This window comes from Neophocaena asiaeorientalis, unplaced genomic scaffold, assembly GCF_003031525.2.
Source record: "Neophocaena asiaeorientalis asiaeorientalis breed wild unplaced genomic scaffold, Neophocaena_asiaeorientalis_V1.1 scaffold171, whole genome shotgun sequence".
Taxonomy (NCBI): Eukaryota; Metazoa; Chordata; class Mammalia; order Artiodactyla; family Phocoenidae; genus Neophocaena; species Neophocaena asiaeorientalis.
Window position 1 is genome coordinate 6,858,382 of NW_020174013.1, and position 18,556 is coordinate 6,876,937.

An 18,556-nucleotide genomic window follows, 5' to 3' on the forward strand; every position below is an offset into this window, starting at 1 on the left:
TTTGCAGAGCACAGGCTCTGGCCCCCCAGGCTCAGTGGCCATGGCCCACAGCCCCAGCCACTCCGCGGCATGTGGGATCCTCCCGGACCGGGGCACGAACCCGTGTCCCCTGCATCGGCAGGCGGACTCCCAACCACTGCGCCACCAGGGAAGCCCATCTTAACCATTTGAAGTGTGAAGTTTAGGAGTGTTAAGCACATTCACATGGGTGTACCACCAATTTCCAGAACTCTTTTCATACTGTAAAACTAAAACTCTATTAGGTGAACACTAACTATTTCCCTTCCCCCAGCCCCTGGTAACCACCATTCTACTTTCTGAGTCTTTGAGTCTGACTACCCCAGGCACCTCACATAAGTGCAATCATGTAGCATTTGTCTTTCTGTCATTGGCTTATTTCACTTTGCATTATGTGCTCAAGGTTCATCCACGTGGTACTGTGTGTTAGAATTTCCCTCATTTTTAAGGCTTAATAATATTCTATTGTCCATATATACCACATTTGTTTATCCATTCATCCATCAATGGACACTTGGGTTACTTCTACTTCTTGGCTATTGTGAATAATGCAACTAGAACATGTACAAATATCTCTTCAAGATTCTGCTTTCAATTAATTTGGGTCTATACCCAGAAGTGGAATTGCTAGATCATATGGTAATTCTATTTTTAATTTTTTTGAGGAAACACCATACTATTTTCCATAGCAGCTACACCATAAAGAGTTTTCAATAAGAGCAAATGCTTTCACGATACTGTTAAATGGAAAAAGTAAGCTACAGCTTACACATATACAGCATAATCTCAACTACATTAAAAAAGCATAGGAAGAAAGATGAAGTAAATAACATGAAACTGTTAACCAATAACAGTGGGTTCCACTAGATGTTGGTAAGAGTAGACTTATATTCTCTTCTTTTCCCTAATTTCCTATGATGAGCACAAACTACACTGACAGTCAAGAAAAAAATGTGAAAAAAATTCAGTAGGACACATTTTTCTTCTTGGTCATCACATCATCCATTGCATGGAATCTGACAGTCCATTAAGTTTACCACATTTACTAAAAGGACACACACATACACACACACACAGACAGACGTTTTTCTTTTTATAACCAAAGGAGACGCTAGATAACTGAATTGATTTCTGAAAAATTTTAAGCCCAAAATAACAGTAATTCCAACTCTCAATCAAAGTAAATAAATCTTTTCTCCTCTTTCTCTTACTTGACAGGGCTTTTTAAAAGTCCTTCCTATTCAGGTGGGGCCTGTGATCCAGCTGGGACAGAAGAGCTGGAATCTGTACATAGCAAGGGCAGCAGACAGGGCCTCGAGCGGGGCTGCACTGACCTCCTCTCCCACAGCCAGCCTCGCCAGGCCACCAGTTTCTGACCTGGGTCAGCTTAGTTCTCCTTCAGTAGTTGGTAAACTGCCTTTGCACCAGGAGAGAGACAGTAAACTGGATTGAGGAGAGAGGGATGGAGGAAAAAGGGGAAGGAAGGGACTTGAAGGATTAACCAGCTGATTTCCATAAAGGCTTTGACATCTTGGAATGAAAAGCGGCCTGTAAGAGCAGAAGCCCAGTCCCCTACTCAGGCCATGTTGCCAGCTGGCCATTCATCACCAAAAATTCCCCAACAAATCCATGGCTATTGCTTAATCACCTCATATAAATCCCTATTAATCTTGCAAAGTCAAAACACAAATATATGACAAAAGTCTTTATTTTATATGCCCTCAATTTCGGGGTTAAAATTTTAAAAACGGAACTGGTCATCCAATGGCTCCAATGTGCTTTTTTTTTTAAAACCCTTTTTGGGGAATAAATAAATTACATCCTCACTAATGTTTTTGTACACACTGGACTGAATAAGCTCAAGCTAATGATCAACATAAATTGAAGAAGGAAAAAGGTGTTAGTGCTAAAATTTAAACCGACTTTTTTTTTTTTGCAATAACACTGACATTTCAAGCTATACTAAAAAGATACAGAAAATCCTTAGTAGGCACGAAAGAACATTTATTCCTCTTTCTTTCGTAAATTTCTATGGACATAAAGGAGCCTCTTCAGCAGCCAAATTTGGAATGCTCTGCATTGTAATGGTTTTCAGGGGAAAAGAATGTGAGAATGTAAGTCAGGGGTTGGCTTTGAGAAGGGCCCACTAGGACCCATAAGTGGCTCATCTGAGCATGGGGCTCCCGGTGCAGACAAACACTTTCTGGGACAACACTCTCTGAGGACCGCAAGGGCAGGGCAGGCATGCAACAGGCTGAGGCTTCATTACTTATATCTGATTCTATACCTTCCTATTCAGGAAACTCAAAGTTATCCTGCCAGTGATGTGGATAATCCAGAAAAACTGACACGTGGCTTTGGGATACATTGTGTTCTGGCCATGTGTTTTCCTTTCAAACTCTATTCCAGGCTCTGAACACATCCTGCTTAATATGGTAAAAGTGAACTGGGGACCAAGAGGAAGCCTGGTGTTACAGACCACCCACGGAGTGTAAAGTTCACACTTGGATAATAAAGAGTTGACTGTACTGGAAACATAAAAGTGGCTTTCCTGGACTCTGGGCAAAGAAGGTGGAAACCCAGTGAATTTCATTGATTCATGCCTTTGTTTTCTAGGGCTGGAAAATCATGGAGGAAAATCAGAGAATTGGGGGGAAGGGTGGATGCAGACAATAATGAAAAGACTGATTAGAAAACTGCAATTTTCTAAGTGCAATTAGAAGGCCAGGAGGACTTCTCCAGCTGAAGAGGGGGCTGATGGTAGCTTTGTCATCCATCACAGGGAACTGCACAACATGAAGGCCCATTCAGATGGCTGGCCTATTACTCTATCTCCTCCTTCCCAGCCAACAAGCAGGAATTGACTCAGGAAGCCAACAGATGATGAATTTCTATAAGACCCATCAAGGGGTAGCAAACTAAGGGGGCAGAAATTCCTTCCTTATAGAACTTTAAGAACAGGAGATTCAGATTCTGTCTTGGGGCAGTCCTGGCTGGAAGCAGGGGTTTCAATAGGATCGTTTCCCTGACTTCCTGATCCCCAGAAATAATAGCTACGAGGACCAGGCCTACTAATTGGTAAACAGATGAGAGTACAAATATGATCACAATTCTTTGTTCTCTCAAAAAAGGCATCTTGGGAAGTTCTCTAAAAGCCACACAGAAGCCAAATGATACTAGGCTCAGGGGAGCAGTTTATGGTCAATGAACTCCTGTTCTCTAAATAAAAGAGAGAAAACAAAAATCGTACTAAAAATGAGAGGCTAACCATCAACCATCACTTTACTGGCATTTCAGATACTAGAGAATTTCCCCATCAATATCTCTGGCCAAAGATACAGGTGTTTAGACAAACATGGAGACTCACATCTCTACCCACTGAGAAATTCTTCACTGGGTTGCTTTCCTTTCACCAAGCGGCCTCCATGTATCTCCTCAGCCCCATTCTCTGCTACACATACCTTATACTTTAGGTTTCAGAAGAGCTAACTTCTTTCTAGTTCTCCACACTCACCATGTCATTTCATATTGCTATGTTTTTGCCTATGACATTCCCTGAGCCTGGAACACCCCGCCCTACCCTGGCCACTTGGCAAAATTCCCAACTCTTGAAGGCATCCACCCTCCAAACGCCGGGCTACTCCTGTACCTACTACATACATTTGTTATCATACTCACCATATTCGATGAAAATTATTTATTTACACATCTTCTCACCTCCTGGATGGGAGCTCCTTGAAGCCAGGACTAATTCTTTCTATACCTTTGCATCCCTACATCTCCTAACACAGCGGCTATCGTGTAGCCTATGCTCGCTCACAAGATTTTGTTGAATTACACTGATTTGTGGGTCTCACACTAACCACTGCTTGTCTTGCCATATAAGATGGGAGACCAACAAACGTGAACAAAAGCACATTTTTTGAAAAATAAAAAAGAGGCTGTTATGTTAGACAACCAACATACTAATTATTAATCAAAGGCAATATACCACAGCACGGAATGTGGTAGCCTATGGGCCTCTGCTGGACCCCCCTTCTCCCGGAATCACAGAGGATGTAGCAGCGGGTGGGAGGCCCTTGCAGTAACACAGATTTTGAACAGAGTGTTATAGAGAGGACTCCTTGTGTATTCGAGAGAAATTGAGAAATTCTTTTTGCTCCATCTTTCACACGGTAAATGTTCTAAGTTTCAGAAAAAACTAACGATGGCAAGGATGAAAAAAAGAAAAAAATACGTATCCACTCTCCTTTGCCTTGCTTATTCAATCTTCTCTACTACCTACCCGAAAAGGCAGTGTGCATGTCTTTTTCTTATTCACCTGCTCTGGGCCCCTCTGCAGCTGCTCCAGTCTAACATCAATCTCTCATCTCTGAGCTGCAATGGTACCTGATAGTTTGTATCACATGATTTAGTCAATTACTGCCTTTCATTGTTAGGATATCTAACACAGGGCTGGGCACACAGCAGGTATTCATAAAAACAAGCTGATTGGTGGACAGATAAAAAGCCATATTACATGCCCCCCAGCCACACAGCAGTTTTAAGAAAAACTGTCAAGAAAATATTTTTCTTTCTTTACCACAACGCAAAGTTCAAAAAAGATAAATACTCCTGGGCTTCCCTGGTGGCGCAGTGGTTGAGAGTCCGCCTGCCGATGCAGGGGACACGGGCTCGTGCCCCGGTCCGGGAGGATCCCACATGCCACGGAGCTGCTGGACCCGTGAGCCATGGCCGCTGAGCCTGTGTGTCCGGAGCCTGTGCTCCGCAACAGGAGAGGCCACAACAGTGAGAGGCCCGCATAGTGCAAAAAAAAAAACAAAACAAAACTCCTACAACTAGAAACAGCATTTCTCCAATGTATTCCTAACCCCTGATAACTCCATGCTCATGTGGGGCTTTAACATACCTCTTGGCCAGCCAGATTTTGGCTTTAGTACAAACAGCGACGTCAGCCAGCTCCTGCTGAAAGTAGGTATTCATTCTGTGTTTGGAGTCTGAGGAGGCTTGTAACAAATGAAAAACCTAAACCAAAAAAAGAGAAAAAGCAATATCCTGCTGTGAAAATATATTTTTCCTAAATGTCCAGTTCCTCCCTTTTAGGTTTCCTTAAAACATTCCCCTCAAAGAAAACAGACACCTGCAAAATGTGGCTCTGGTCTCTTTGCAGAAAAATCATGTTGGTCTTGGAGGACGCAGCAGGTGGCGAAAAACCAACGTCTTTCATCTGTACCTGTGCTCTAGGTTCCTCGCCCAAGTCCAAAAAATGAAGATTACTCTGTGACCAGTCATTAGATGCCAAGAGCTTATTAGTTACAAACAACCTATAAATTGATTTTAGCAAAGAAATGCAAACATCTTCATCTTAGCAGTCTCATATGGAAAAAAAAAAGTACTTTTTAAAGTCAAAATCTTACTACATAGGAAAAATCAAATGTCTGTGAGTCTAATCTGGTTTGGGGTTTATCACAACATGCTTGGCTAAAGAAGCAGGACGCAATGATGCTTGCCTTTGCAAACAGTGGACAGTGATGTCTGTAAACTATTTAGGTTTTTTAGATCTTCCCTGAGATGTCAGGAGCCGAGGGAGCACTGCAGACACACCTCACTTTCTTATTCTTGCATGACATTATATATCAGAATTAAGCAGAGAAAGACAAATCCTGTTGTATCTCTCCAGCTGCCTATATTTAGAACGAAGGCCACAATTCCAGCAAGCACGTGCCATAGGCCGTGTGTGTGTGTGTGTGTGTGTGTGCGCGCACTGGCACGTGCACGGAAGTGTATCTTGGGTTCACTCAGTGATGACATCAACAAGGCCTTTGTGAGAAGTACAAACCTGCAGCAGAGAACAAAAGTGGACAAGGGCGTAAATGGGATCCACTGACTTTAGCCAGTGTCAAGGGAAAAGACATGTCAGAGAAATCCTTCAGTGCCCTTATCAAGGGGAGGAGGAGGGTGGAGCAAAGCAAGCACAGATAAACACATCAAGAACTTGGAAAGTCTATTTTAATAATCAGTTTTTTTTCTTTCCCTATTGTATCTTTTACCAGAGCGGCACATGATCCTACCTAAGTAACAAGATTCAACTTTTTCTTCTCTCTTTCCTGTCAGTGAGGGACTTGAGAGTTAAATACAGAAGGAAGCAATGAGGAAAACTAAGAGGCCAAGATAAGAGATCCAGAGTCATCAGACTCTAAATGGGTATGAGCTGGTAGGTTTTCCCGGGTCAGAGATCTGCTATATGCTGAGCACCTGCGGTTTAGAGAGTCAAAGGAAACTTTGATTACTTATTTTATGTAACTGCTATTAAAATTTTTTTTTCTTCCTAAATAGAAGTAATTGTACAGGAGAAGGCACACAAGTCCCCATGTGGAGACTGCAAATGCTTTCTCTAATAATTGATCTGTTATTTCAGAAGCAACCGATCAACCATCACTACTTCACCGCACTCCCCACAGGGACTCACACCGCCCGTCGTGAAGTCTGGAGCAATGAGTCTGGCCGGGGCTTCTGTTCTTATGTGATGACTGCCAGAGTGAAAGGACTACCTCCCTCTGCCCGAATCCCCAGCATCCTGAAAGAGCTGGCAAAGCCACTGGGCCTAGCTTTACTTCTCTCCACAGCTGCACAAAACCAACCACCAGGGCTTTTCATGGTGTCACAGGACTGTAATTAATCAGCAGACACCAGCAAAATACATGACTTTGGAATCTACTTGTAAAGAAAGCCGTGAGATTTTCAAACGCCTCTCATTTAGAAGCAATCACTTCAAAAATAACTCCTGATGGATGTTTAAACTTAGTCCTATATTTGCTCACCTTACTTGGCAAAAACAAGGCTGTTTTTGAAACGCTTGGTAGCTCTGGTTTATGAAAATCGGCCTACAAGTCCATCAATTCTGTCACCTTGGGCACAAACCAGACAACAATTGTGATCCTGGTTATTCACCAGGAACGGAGAGCGATCTATTTACATGGAACAAATGGAGGGGGAGGTACGCTTAGAAGAACCTCGGTGGAAATAAGCACGTAGGAGAGACAGAGCAATACAAGTGAAAGACAGGGTCAGAGAAGACAAGCAAAACAGGGGGCAGGGGAGGAGAAGGAGCAGAGAAGCCAGAGGGAGGGGAGAGGAGAAAAAAGGCTTATGAGCAAATGTATGAAACAGGTTACTATGTTTTTTTAATAAATTTATTTTATTTATTTTATTTTTGGCTGCATTGGGTCTTCGTTGCTGCGAGTGGGCTTTCTCTAGTTGTGGCGAGCGGGGGCCACCCTTCGCCGCAGTGCACGGGCTTCTTACTGCGGTGGCTTCTCTTGTTGTAGAGCATGGGCTCTAGGCACGCGGGCTCAGTAGTTGTGGCTCGTGGGCTCTAGAGCGCAGGCTCAGTAGTTGTGGCACACGGGCCCAGTTGCTCCGCAGCATGAGGGATCCTCCCGAACCAGGGCTCAAACCTGTGTCCCCTGCATTGGCAGGCGGATTCTTAACCACTGCGCCACCAGGGAAGCCCCAGGTTACTATGTTTGAGATAACTTTTTCCTTCAAGATAATTAATGAAAATATTTGAAAATATGATTACCCTCATATGGCATTAAGAGTGCTGGGTTTGGGACTTCCCTGGCAGTCCAGTGGATGAGACTCTGTGCTTCCACTGCAGGGGGCACAGGTTCAATCCCTGGTCAGGGAACTAAGATCCCACAAGCCCTGCAGGGTGGCCAAAAAAAAAAAAAGAGTGCTGGGTTTAATTCTCTCAAGAAAAATGAGGCCATCCTTTGCATTCAGTCCAGAAGTGAGGCCAGGCCCCTGGAACTCTGGTCCAAGGTCAGATCCGGGAGCTCCAGGCAGCTCCCAGGAAGGATCATTTGTCCATCAGCTCTGAAAGGACAGCAGGGGTGAGGCAGCTCATCCTCCTCCCGTCCTTTCCTAAAGTTCTGGTCCAGAAGAACTTCTGGGCAAAGAGTGTGGTCAAGCCCAGGCCTGGGATAACTTGGAAACAGCCTATAATACAGGACTGTATCAAACCAAACACAGAGAAACTGAAGCTGCCAGACCTGAGGATGTAACTGAGAACAGGAGAACTCTGAGAAGTTTAGTGTCACTTTAGGTGTCTCAAATTTGCAACAGGATTCCAACATTCAGTCCAAAAATATTTATTAAACAACTATTATTACCAGGCACTGTCCTAGGGGCTGCAGCAGAGAACACATAGAATCCCTGCTTTCCTGCAGCTTACATTCTAGTTGCGGATAAACAGAAAAGCAATCATTTCCCAGATGCTGCCTGGTTGGGATTTATAACCTGCACGATAGCATCGCCATCACTTTGCTCTTATGCGTGGCCTCACCCTTCACCACATCCAGTGCAGAGCAGGAATTCAACAAGCATTTGCTGAACTGATGTCGATATTGGATGCCCCTTCCTGTATTAACTCTGCCTTTAAGACACGTGCCCATGGGTTTGGTGAGTTGCTGTTGGTGCCAACCCCATGTTAGGAGCGGAAACATGGAGCTGAATAATACGCACTCCTCACTTCAGTGGATTCCTAACCCTAGTAGATTCCTAATCCAGTGGGGAAGGCAGGGAGGCTGGATCAGTAGTAAGAATGTAGCCCTGTGGGCGGGGCAAGGAGCACAGCCTTCGGAGCCAGGAGGACTTGGGTGGAAACCCAGTTCCTAGCTGTGGGGCTTTGGGCCACTTGTTCACCTCGGTTTCCTCGCAGTAAAGAGTATAATAATGTCTACCTATCTGGCAGGACTGTAGAGAGATTTTAAAGAATATATATGTAGAGTACTTGGCACACGCTCGGCACCTGATCAAAATGCTAGTTCTCTTTCTGTCTCCTCCCTCCCTTCCAGCCCCCATTCCAAAAATAAACAGAGATGGCTTTGCAGGAATATCATATTTGCAAATATGAGATTCATATTTGGCCTTGAAAAGAACCTTGCCAGAACTGGGGAAAGAATACGCAAGCAGAGGAAAGTGAACTATTAAAAAGTGTTAAAGAGTATTAAAACATTGGTATTGCCAACAACGAAAAAATGAACCTTAAGGTAAACTATGGACTTTAGTTAATAATAATGTGTCAATATGGGTTCATTAATTGTAACAAACATACCACTCTAATGCATGCTATTAGTAACAGCCAACTGGGGAGAGGGGTTGGGGAAGAGAGGAATAACATGGAAACTCTGTACTCACTCTTTCTATAAATCCAAAATTGTTCTAAAACAACCCGTTAAGTAAAAGAAAAATATTGGGACTGCTCAGGGGACAGCAAATAGTTGCGTGTAACAAGATCACAGCCAGGGTGTGCGTAGGGTAGCAGGAGACACAGCTGGAGATGGGTCAAGTCAGACAAAGAAGGATCTCAAAGGCAGCATCGAGGGATGTGCATTCTGTTCTGGAGACAGCAAAGACCTCCTCATACAGAGCTCTTATGTGATCAGATCTGTAATGCGGAAAGAAAAGGCCAGGGGCAGTGAGGCGGCTGGACCAGAAGGGGCAGGGTGAGTGAGACTACTGCCAGTCTAGACAAAAGGTGACGTTTGAAACTGGAGCCTGGAAACCAAGAAGAGCTCGTGGACCAAAAGTGGCTGCAGATGTTTCATCCGGCCTACACAGTATTTTGAAATCATCATTTATGAATTGGGAGGTTTCACGTCAGAATCACCCTGATGTCTAAACTCTTTTGAAAAATGAGAAGATCTGACGATTTGATTTTGTGACACCCCCCCTTACTCCTCCCCAATCTAAATGATGGCAGCAGTGGAATGCAGAGGAAAGGGTACATTTGAGAGATGTTTTGGAGGCTGAAGAAGCAGGACTTGGCAGCTGCTCTAGACCTGGAGTTGAGGGCCAGGAAAGAGACCTTCCCTCAGGCAGCTGGGGATCGAGGGCCATGCTTCAAGACAGGGATCACGAGAATATGCGGCAGGATTGGGAATGAGGGAGGGGGATTTAATGAGTTTGGTCAGGAATATCCATGTGAGGCTTGTTAGGGTAATTTATCTTCCAAATCAGGAATTCTTTTGAGAGTGAAAAAGAGCTCTATTAATAATCACACTGGGACAGACCAAGACTGTTGGTGACCTCCAGCTAGAGCAGGCCCCTTGGAGAAAGGTTAGAGTGGACTTAGGGGTGTCTCCAGCAAAAAAAAAAAAGACAACAGGAGAAAGCTTTATTGACTTAAAACAGCTGTGACCCGGTCAGAAAGAGACAAAAAGCACACAGAAAACAACCAAGTGCAAAGCAACATCATCACCCATGACTATCACAGGCCTGGGACTGCCCAGAGATGAGATGGTCACACCTGCCCCGAGGAGGGGGTGGTCAGGAAGCAGCTAGAGCGGACTAAGACTTCTTGCCCCTGAGATGCAAAAGCCTTAATGAAACTCCGGGAGGATCTAAGAAAAGTCTGGAGAACAGTTAGCCTCTGCCCACCCCCATCCCCACTCTAAACACAGAGAGACTGAGGGGAGCCCCAAGCATCTGTGTAAAGCATGGGGTCCATGCTGGCAGCTTTGAATTTTAAAAGTGACTCCACAGAGCAAATGTAATGCTCTTTGAATAAATGCCACAGGCCCAAAAAGAGTCATGAGGCAGATCCCTGAAAAAACTTGTGCTGCACCAGTAAAATATGTCTGGTTTATGCTGCTGGACTAAAATAGTGACTTGCGTTAGACAAGATCAAGATGATATATGGCTGTTTGGGAATGCAACGCTGAGATGGGTTTTCCTCTTCACTAAGCACGGCTTCCAGGCAATTTTCCCCTTTATAAAATCAACAGCAGCTGAGCTCCAAAAACCAGCAGGATCCAGCAATAACAGGACCAGGTTAGACAGGCCATGCGAAAGGACAGCCCCAATAAGAAAAGGGATGCTCATTTCAGAGGTCAGATATAAATGAGGTGAAGGTATCATAATCAGGAATAATCCCGAACTCCAAAGATCAACAAATTTATCCCCTTTTGCAGCTGTACTTCCTTAAAAACAAAGTCTGGTCTTCTAGTGCAGCATGCAGACTGGGGGCGAACACTTCTGCCCCTATCACATTCAGCCGAGTATAAAATTTCTGTATCTGCTCTTCTGCCTCCTGGCCGTCTCCCCGGGCTGCTCCAACCCCCAAAGCTAAGTCAGAGCCACATTTTTCCAAGCCCAGTGTTTACACAGGATTTTATTTCGGCTGGTAAAACATCTGTATTTTTTCAGGGACTTAAATAAATGATCTATGCCGGGAATGTACAGTATAGGGTGATGTCAGGCCCCCTTTTCTTCTCAACTCACTGAGCAGAACAGGCAAACATTGTTTCAGCCTGTAGCTGGGAATGCGAATATTTATCCTGTCGACTTAATTCATACAAACAGAACTAAAGGCAGGGAGGCAGGCAGAAGTATTTTACGGCTTTAAGTCAGACTGAAAGGAGGTGGGGTGAGAAGGGAGATGCTGAAGGAGGAATCTAAACTTTCTAATTCACAGAAACATGCCTAATCGTTATGACTGCCAGGAAACGGATATATCAAAAATTATTTAAAAGGCAGATTGTGTTTCTATGTATGTGTGTTGGGGTGAGGGTGAAGCTGGGAAAGTAAGAGAGAGAAGAGTTCTCTAACTTATATGCCACTTCTAATCATTACAACGTGGCTGAGGATTTGACTTCCGGCTTTAGGCGCCCTCATCTTATCCTCAACTAGACCACGGGCTTCTGGGTCCTGTGGCGCAGAGCACAGTGCTTGCCGGGCGCATGTGCCTGCCTGTGTCAGCTGTACAGAGAGCTCCACACACTCCTCTTTGTTGCCAGCCTTGGAGGGTCACAGGGTGGACTGGAGGCGTGACCCTTGGATACCGGTCATCCCTACAAGAATGGGCTTAGTGGGCATGTGCCACCCACGGCTACTTACCCATCTAACCTTAGGCCGGAGGGCAGGCCAGGAAGCATTTCAAGTGGTTACTCTCCCCAAACCTCAACCCGTTTATCAGATGAGGACAGATCCTTAGAAAGGTCTGGGAGAATTCCCAAAAGGTGACACTTAGCTGCCTTGGGTTGCTGCTGCCAGGAAAAAGATGCTAATTACAAAGCGTCATTACTTCCTGGCTGACTCTGGCTTGGGAAACAGGCCATGAATATCTTTAAAGACTAAAATGTACAAAAACACAAAGTCTGCAGGGGTCTGGAAATTCACTTTGTGTCTCAAACACACCCCCTCCTTTCTAGTAACACTCCCACTGTTCTACTTCAGGAACCAAAAGACCTTACACTTAGATGATGAAAGGACAACTGAAAGGACAGGTCTCTGCCCCCAAAACTTATTTTACACATGGCTGCAGGCAACTCTTCTTAAAGCCAAGCCCTGATCGTATCACTCCCAAATTCAAAATCCTTCAATGATCTCCAGTGTCCTAAAATAATCTGCTGGCCACAGAAGGCTCAACCTACCTTTCTAGTGTTACCTCCTACTTCTTCCACTTCATGGACTTATTATGTGGCCATGAGGGATGATTTCCCATTCCTGACAATGGTTTTCTGTCCAGGATGTTCCTTCCATTTCTCCCCACACCCCTTCCAGCTCTGCCTATTGAAATTCCATTCATACTGTAAGGCCCAGCTTAAATACCACCTCCTCCATAAAGCCTTCCTCAGCTTTCATCAACCACCTCCTATCCCCACCCTAAGACTTTCCTACTCAGGGCCCAACAGCTCATTTCATTTCTTTTTTTTAACTTTTTAAATCCTGTCGTCATGGTTATCGATCCACAATTTCCCTTTCCTGGAGCATAGCTCATTGAAGGAAAGGGCTATGTCTGTTCTTCATAGCTCCTGGACTCCAGGGATATACAGCTTTGTCTGGCAGAAAGAGAGACTCAATAAACAGAGCACGTATTGATGTGGAATTCCACCCTGCCCCCTTGCCAGGGTGGCAGGAGCAGAACCTGTATTTGCAGCAGCAGCAGGGGTGCTAAGAGTCACCTCTCTAAACTCTCCCCACACAATGGGATTGGGGGGAAATACACAGTATTAATAAGAGAGTGAGTATACATTTGTCTTGGATCATTTCTGGCCTTGTGCTCCAAATCTGACAGTGCAGTGAGCAGTTCCATCACCCAGAAGAAGTGTCAAGGGTCCCGAGTTGTTGGGTAAGGGTGAGGTTTAGAGGTAGTCAGTCTTAACCCAACATACAAACAAAGGCTTGCTTATGAAGAACTAACAATTTCCAAAACAGTGATATAATATCTGTTCTAGGGCTTCCCTGGTGGCGCAGTGGTTGAGAATCTGCCTGCCAATGCAGGGGACACGGGTTTGAGCCCTGGTCTGGGAGGATCCCACATGCCGCGGAGCGGCTGGACCCATGAGCCACAACTGCTGAGCCTGCGCATCTGGAGCCCGTGCTCCGCAACAGGAGAGGTCGCGACAGTGGGAGGCCCGCGCACCGCGATGAAGAGTGGCCCCCGCTCGCCGCAACTAGAGAAAGCCCTCGCACAGAAACGAAGACCCAACATAGCCAAAAATAAATAAATAAATAAATTTATAAATGTATTAAAGTTTAAAAAAAAATCTGTTCTAACTAAAGAGTTTCTAGCTTTAGAATACAGACACATTTCTGAAGAGCTATGTATAACATTTTTCAAATTATAAATTATTCATTTGTAAGATTAATCCCGGTTTAAATTTTTTAGGAAAAGCCTGATTATGCTTGATAATTTATCTTTTCTAATATCTGGATCCTCAAACTACTGAGTTTCCTTAAAGACAATACTGAGATCAATAAGGAAGTCTCTGATGTAGCAAAACTCATTAATGAAAAATAAAACTGGTAATTTGTTCAGTCAAGACAGTTAATGCAATACTGAAGGAGGAGAGTTAGCAGTGGTATAAATGAAACAAAATTAGTCATGAATCAATAATTGTCGAAGCTGAGTGATGGGTATATGGGATTTATTATATTATTCTGTCTACATTTGTGTATATTTAAAATTTTATAACAGAAGTTTAATAAAAAGATTAAGAGAGGGAGAGAAGTCAAAGAGAAAAGAAAACAGCTACAGGACATAGAGATGAAATCAATATAAAAAGAGCTTATGATCTAGCGCATGAAATAAGATATATACATAAGCAACTAAAATTAAAGGTAGAAAACAGTAAGCGCTGTAGGAGGGATAGAGAATAGAAGGTCCAGAAATAACTACCTGTAAGTTCAGAAGATGATAAAAGTGACATTTAAACAGTAGTGAAAAGATTGATCTTTTCAATAAATGGTATTAAGACAACCAACTAGTTCTTTGGATCTGTACCCAAATCCTTGCACTGAAATAAATTCAAGATGGAGAAAATAATCAAATGCTAAGAAAAAAGAAACTATAAAAATGGTAGAAGAGAACAGGAAAATGTTTTACAGTCTTTAGGTAAAAACAGGCTAAGAATGAACATTAAGCCATGAATGTAAAAAAATAAAAAGTAAAGAAAGATGTATTTATAACATAAACTGAACATAAAAACTGAAATCTTTGGTACAGCAAAAACTACTAGGAATATTCAAAAGTACAGGTACACCAGGGGTAAAATATTTGCCAATGCCCCTAAGGAACAAAGCTCTTGCAAATTACTAACAAAAATGAAAGTAATTGAATGAAATACGCCAGGGAGTTACAAACTTCCTCATTCATAGCACCCTTAGCACCTCAATAATCTTTTCATGGTGCCCCTAGGCCAAAAGAAATACCTAACAGTTCCATTTATTAAGTAGTTAGGTCCAAACAACCTAATAAGTATGTATGCCCTAACAACTTTTTGAAAAAATAATACACATAAGTTGAAAGAAAAAATATCTTTATTTCATTCTTTAATAACCACAATTACTTACTAATGGGATGTGTATGCCTGTTGGATACTTTATAACTTCCCAAGCCTTGGAATTGCTGGACTCCACCACCCTCATTCCTATTCCACATGGCTTTTCTCATGGTACTGGCTCTTTTTTTTTTAAGCTTCTGTGCTTTTCATTCATTCATTCATTCATTTTAATTTTTTTAAACATCTTTATTGGAGCGTAATTGCTTTACAATGGTGTGTTACTTTCTGCTATGTAACAACGTGAATCAGCTATACATATACATATATCCCCATATCTCCTCCCTCTTGCATCTCCCTCCCACCCTCCCTATCCCACTCCTCTACGTGGTCACAAAGCACCGAGCTGATCTCCCTGTGCTATGAGACTGCTTCCCACTAGCTATCGATTTTACATTTGGTAGTGTATACATTTATTTATTTATGGCTGCGTTGGTCTTCTTTGCTGCACGCGGGCTTTCTCTAGTTGCGGAGAGCAGGGGCTACTCTTCGTTGCAGTGCGCGGGCTTCTCATTGCGGTGGCCTCTCTTGTTGAGGAGCATGGGCTCTAGGTTCACGGGCTTCAGTAGTTGTGGCTCACGGGCTCTAGAGCGCAGGCTCAGCAACTGTGACACACGGGCTTAGCTGCTACGTGGCATGTGGGATCTTCCCAGACCAGGGATCGAATCTGTGTCCCCTGCACTGGCAGGGGGACTCTTAACCACTGCGCTACCAGGGAAGTCCCTCTCATGGTACTAGCTCTTTATTCCAGCAACTATCAAATACTCAACTTTGCAAAGACATACAGAATCATCAAAACGAATGCAGTGTGAGCTAATGTTGATAACTGTAAATGACTTTAAGCTAGTAGTTCACATAATATCTCACAGATGGCAAGTGTCATTGTCCTTCTCCCCCAAATTTAAAATATCCCACAGCGCTTTGGCTCACACTTTGGGAACTGCAAATGTTTAGCAAAGAATATAAACAAGCAATTCACAGATAAAATACAAATAGCCAATAAACATATGAAGACATGTTTAATTTCATTAATGTTTAAGGAAGGGCAATTCAAACAATGAATTTTTAAAGGAAAAATATTAATTCACAGAGAATTTTTTTTAAGGGCAGGACGCCTTAATATGTGGGTAAAGAAACAGACATTCTCATTCATCACTGGTGGGAGGAGAAATTGTTACAACCTTTCTGGGGGGTAACCAGCAGGGCCATGCTGTTGCACATACAATGTATTCTATACAAATGGTCTCCCTTGTTGTTAGACAAAGCAGCAATTTGGAAGCGTAGCAGTTGCTATCAAAATGGAAAACATGTACTTTCTTCAATCTTGCAATACCCACTTCTAGGAATTGATCTCACAGAAGAATTTACAGGTATGGGCAAAGAAGCAGATGCCCAAGGATAATCTCAAGCAACACTTATGATAACAGGAAAATTTAGAAACAATCAATACAGGACCAGTTGAAAAAATTATAGGACATTCTTACTAAGTATCCCATCACATCTAGCCAAGCTGTACACTCATTAACATAACGTTGTAAGGACTTCCCTGGTGACGCAGTGGTTAAGAATCCGCCTGCCAATACAGGGGACACGGGTTCGATCCCTGGTCTGGGAAGACCCCACATGCCGTGGAGCAACTAAGCCCGTGTGCCACAACTACTGAGCCTGCGCTCTAGAGCCCGTGAGCCACAACTACTGAAGCCTGTTTCAGCAGTAAATACTACAGTACTACACAGTCTGTGGGTTGGTTGAATCCAAGGATGCAGAGGAATCTTGGCTACAGAGGGCTGACTACAATTATACATTGATTAACCCCCGAGTTGTTAAGTGTCAACTGTATAGACTCATAACAAGTTGCAAAAATAGAGTTGTTATACCTTTCACTCAGCTCCCCCTAACTGTGACATCTTATATAACTGTAGTACTATATCCAGAGCAGAAAACTGACAGTCACGTTACTGTTAATTAGATTATATACCTTATTCAGTTGTCGCCATATTTTATGTGTATTCATTGGTGTGTGTGTTGGGGTAGAGGGGGCCGTTTTAGCCCATGCGTGGATTTGTGTAACCACCGCAATCGAGATATAAACTTTCTTATTACCGCAAAGGAAGACAGCATTATTTTTGGAATCAGAAACAGTAAAAACAAAATAATATCCTTTTTATCATGTATTCCCTAACTTTAAACTATGAAAATTCACATACTAATTATTAGGACAGGTGGCTATGTGGCATTTTTCACCTAGAGACAGAAATCAAGGAAAAGGAACTTTTCAACACATCACAGAGAAGATGTTGACTTTTCCAAGGTTCCTTTGGTCTCCTCCTTTGACTGTTCAGATCTGTGCCCAACGTGGGTGGAAGAGCTGATTGGAGGAGAGACCCACTGAGGGTGGAGAAGGCTGGCCGCCAGGGAGGTGGGGAAGGGCGAGCTGGAGAGAGAGCTGCAGGAATTATTTCCAGGGTTGTCTTCAGCAAACAAAGCCGAAGGAAATACAGAGTTATTGTAATAACTTGCATTTCCCAGACGTTAGAGCAGCTGTAAAATGTGCCTTACAAAGAGTCTGACCCACAGAAAAGTGTCTGGCTTTCAGCATCTAGCCTTCAGGCTGGTAATGCACGTGACTCCCTGCTGCCCAGTGAGGGGGTTGGGGCAAAAGGCCCCGCAAACCTAGAACCGGGCCGGAGCCGGCCTCGGGAGTCTGCTGACTTCCAGCACACTATGCTAACAGAGACTCCTCTTTCTGAAAAATGGATATGGAAAAAAAGTTTTTTTGACTCTTCGGGTTGCAGCTAATTTCAAAGGTCATCAAAGTAAACAAAAGGAAAAAACAGTGAATCTTTATAAGTCAAAAAGTGACAACTGTTTATAAAGCAACTGTTTACGTTTTCACATGGAGGAAGGAAAAAAATGATTCCTCTAAGTCCCCAGGAATGGAGATTTGGGTGCTTCCCCCTTCCCCCAGTTTGTTTGTTCATTTACCATTCAACACCTCCAGCAGCGAAGTCCAGGAACATCTGTTATATCCATTTTATGTGGAATTATAAAAGTCTACTGGATGGCTGGGATTTGTGAAATAAACCAGGCAGTGTCTTAAGCAAAAGCCTCTGTAGCACTTCTTGTTAACTGTGCCTTCCACCACCCTGCTGAGAAGGTGCAATGCCCAGAGTCACATAGACCGGCTGCAGTAAGGTCTCTCCCATTCTCGAGCCTGGTTTCCTCTGAGCACCTCTGTTCAGAGAAGGGTGATTCCAGGAGGTCTAACTGAAGCCAAGGGACAGTGAAACCAATCTTTATGAACCTCCTCTGCTGATCCCCGAGAGAGATCAAAAAACCCTTTTTGCTTATGAGTTTTCTTGGCTGAGCTGACAATGATTTCTGCACAATCATCATGGATGAGCATCTAACTGGATTTTATATGTTATTAGACATATTCCAAAATAATGAGACTAGATGGTACTACAATCTAAAAGGTGTACATTGTTTTACATGGGATGCTGTTCGCATTAATCAAGGTGTGATCCCTTGTTATAAAGATTTCATATTATTTCTACTTAATCCATTAAGGCTCAGCTCATCAACTCCCTCTGTGAAGTTCTTCCTGACAATTTTAGGTTGCGGCCATCTTTCCATCCTCTCATCCTATAGTATTTATTATTTGAACCACTCATCTGGCACCTAAGATATGT

At 43.4% G+C, this 18,556-nt stretch overlaps 1 protein-coding gene across 4 annotated transcripts in view; it reads right to left on the bottom strand.

The window, feature by feature from the left end:
* Positions 1 to 18,556, bottom strand: part of THADA (THADA armadillo repeat containing) — a 307,233-nt gene that overhangs the window by 94,399 nt on the left and 194,278 nt on the right. For all 4 annotated transcript variants that reach the window (XM_024753496.1, XM_024753497.1, XM_024753498.1 and 1 more), the window contains one exon: positions 4,928 to 5,043. In XM_024753496.1, the coding sequence (XP_024609264.1) occupies positions 4,928 to 5,043 (116 nt within the window). The remainder of the gene's footprint in view (positions 1 to 4,927; positions 5,044 to 18,556) is intronic.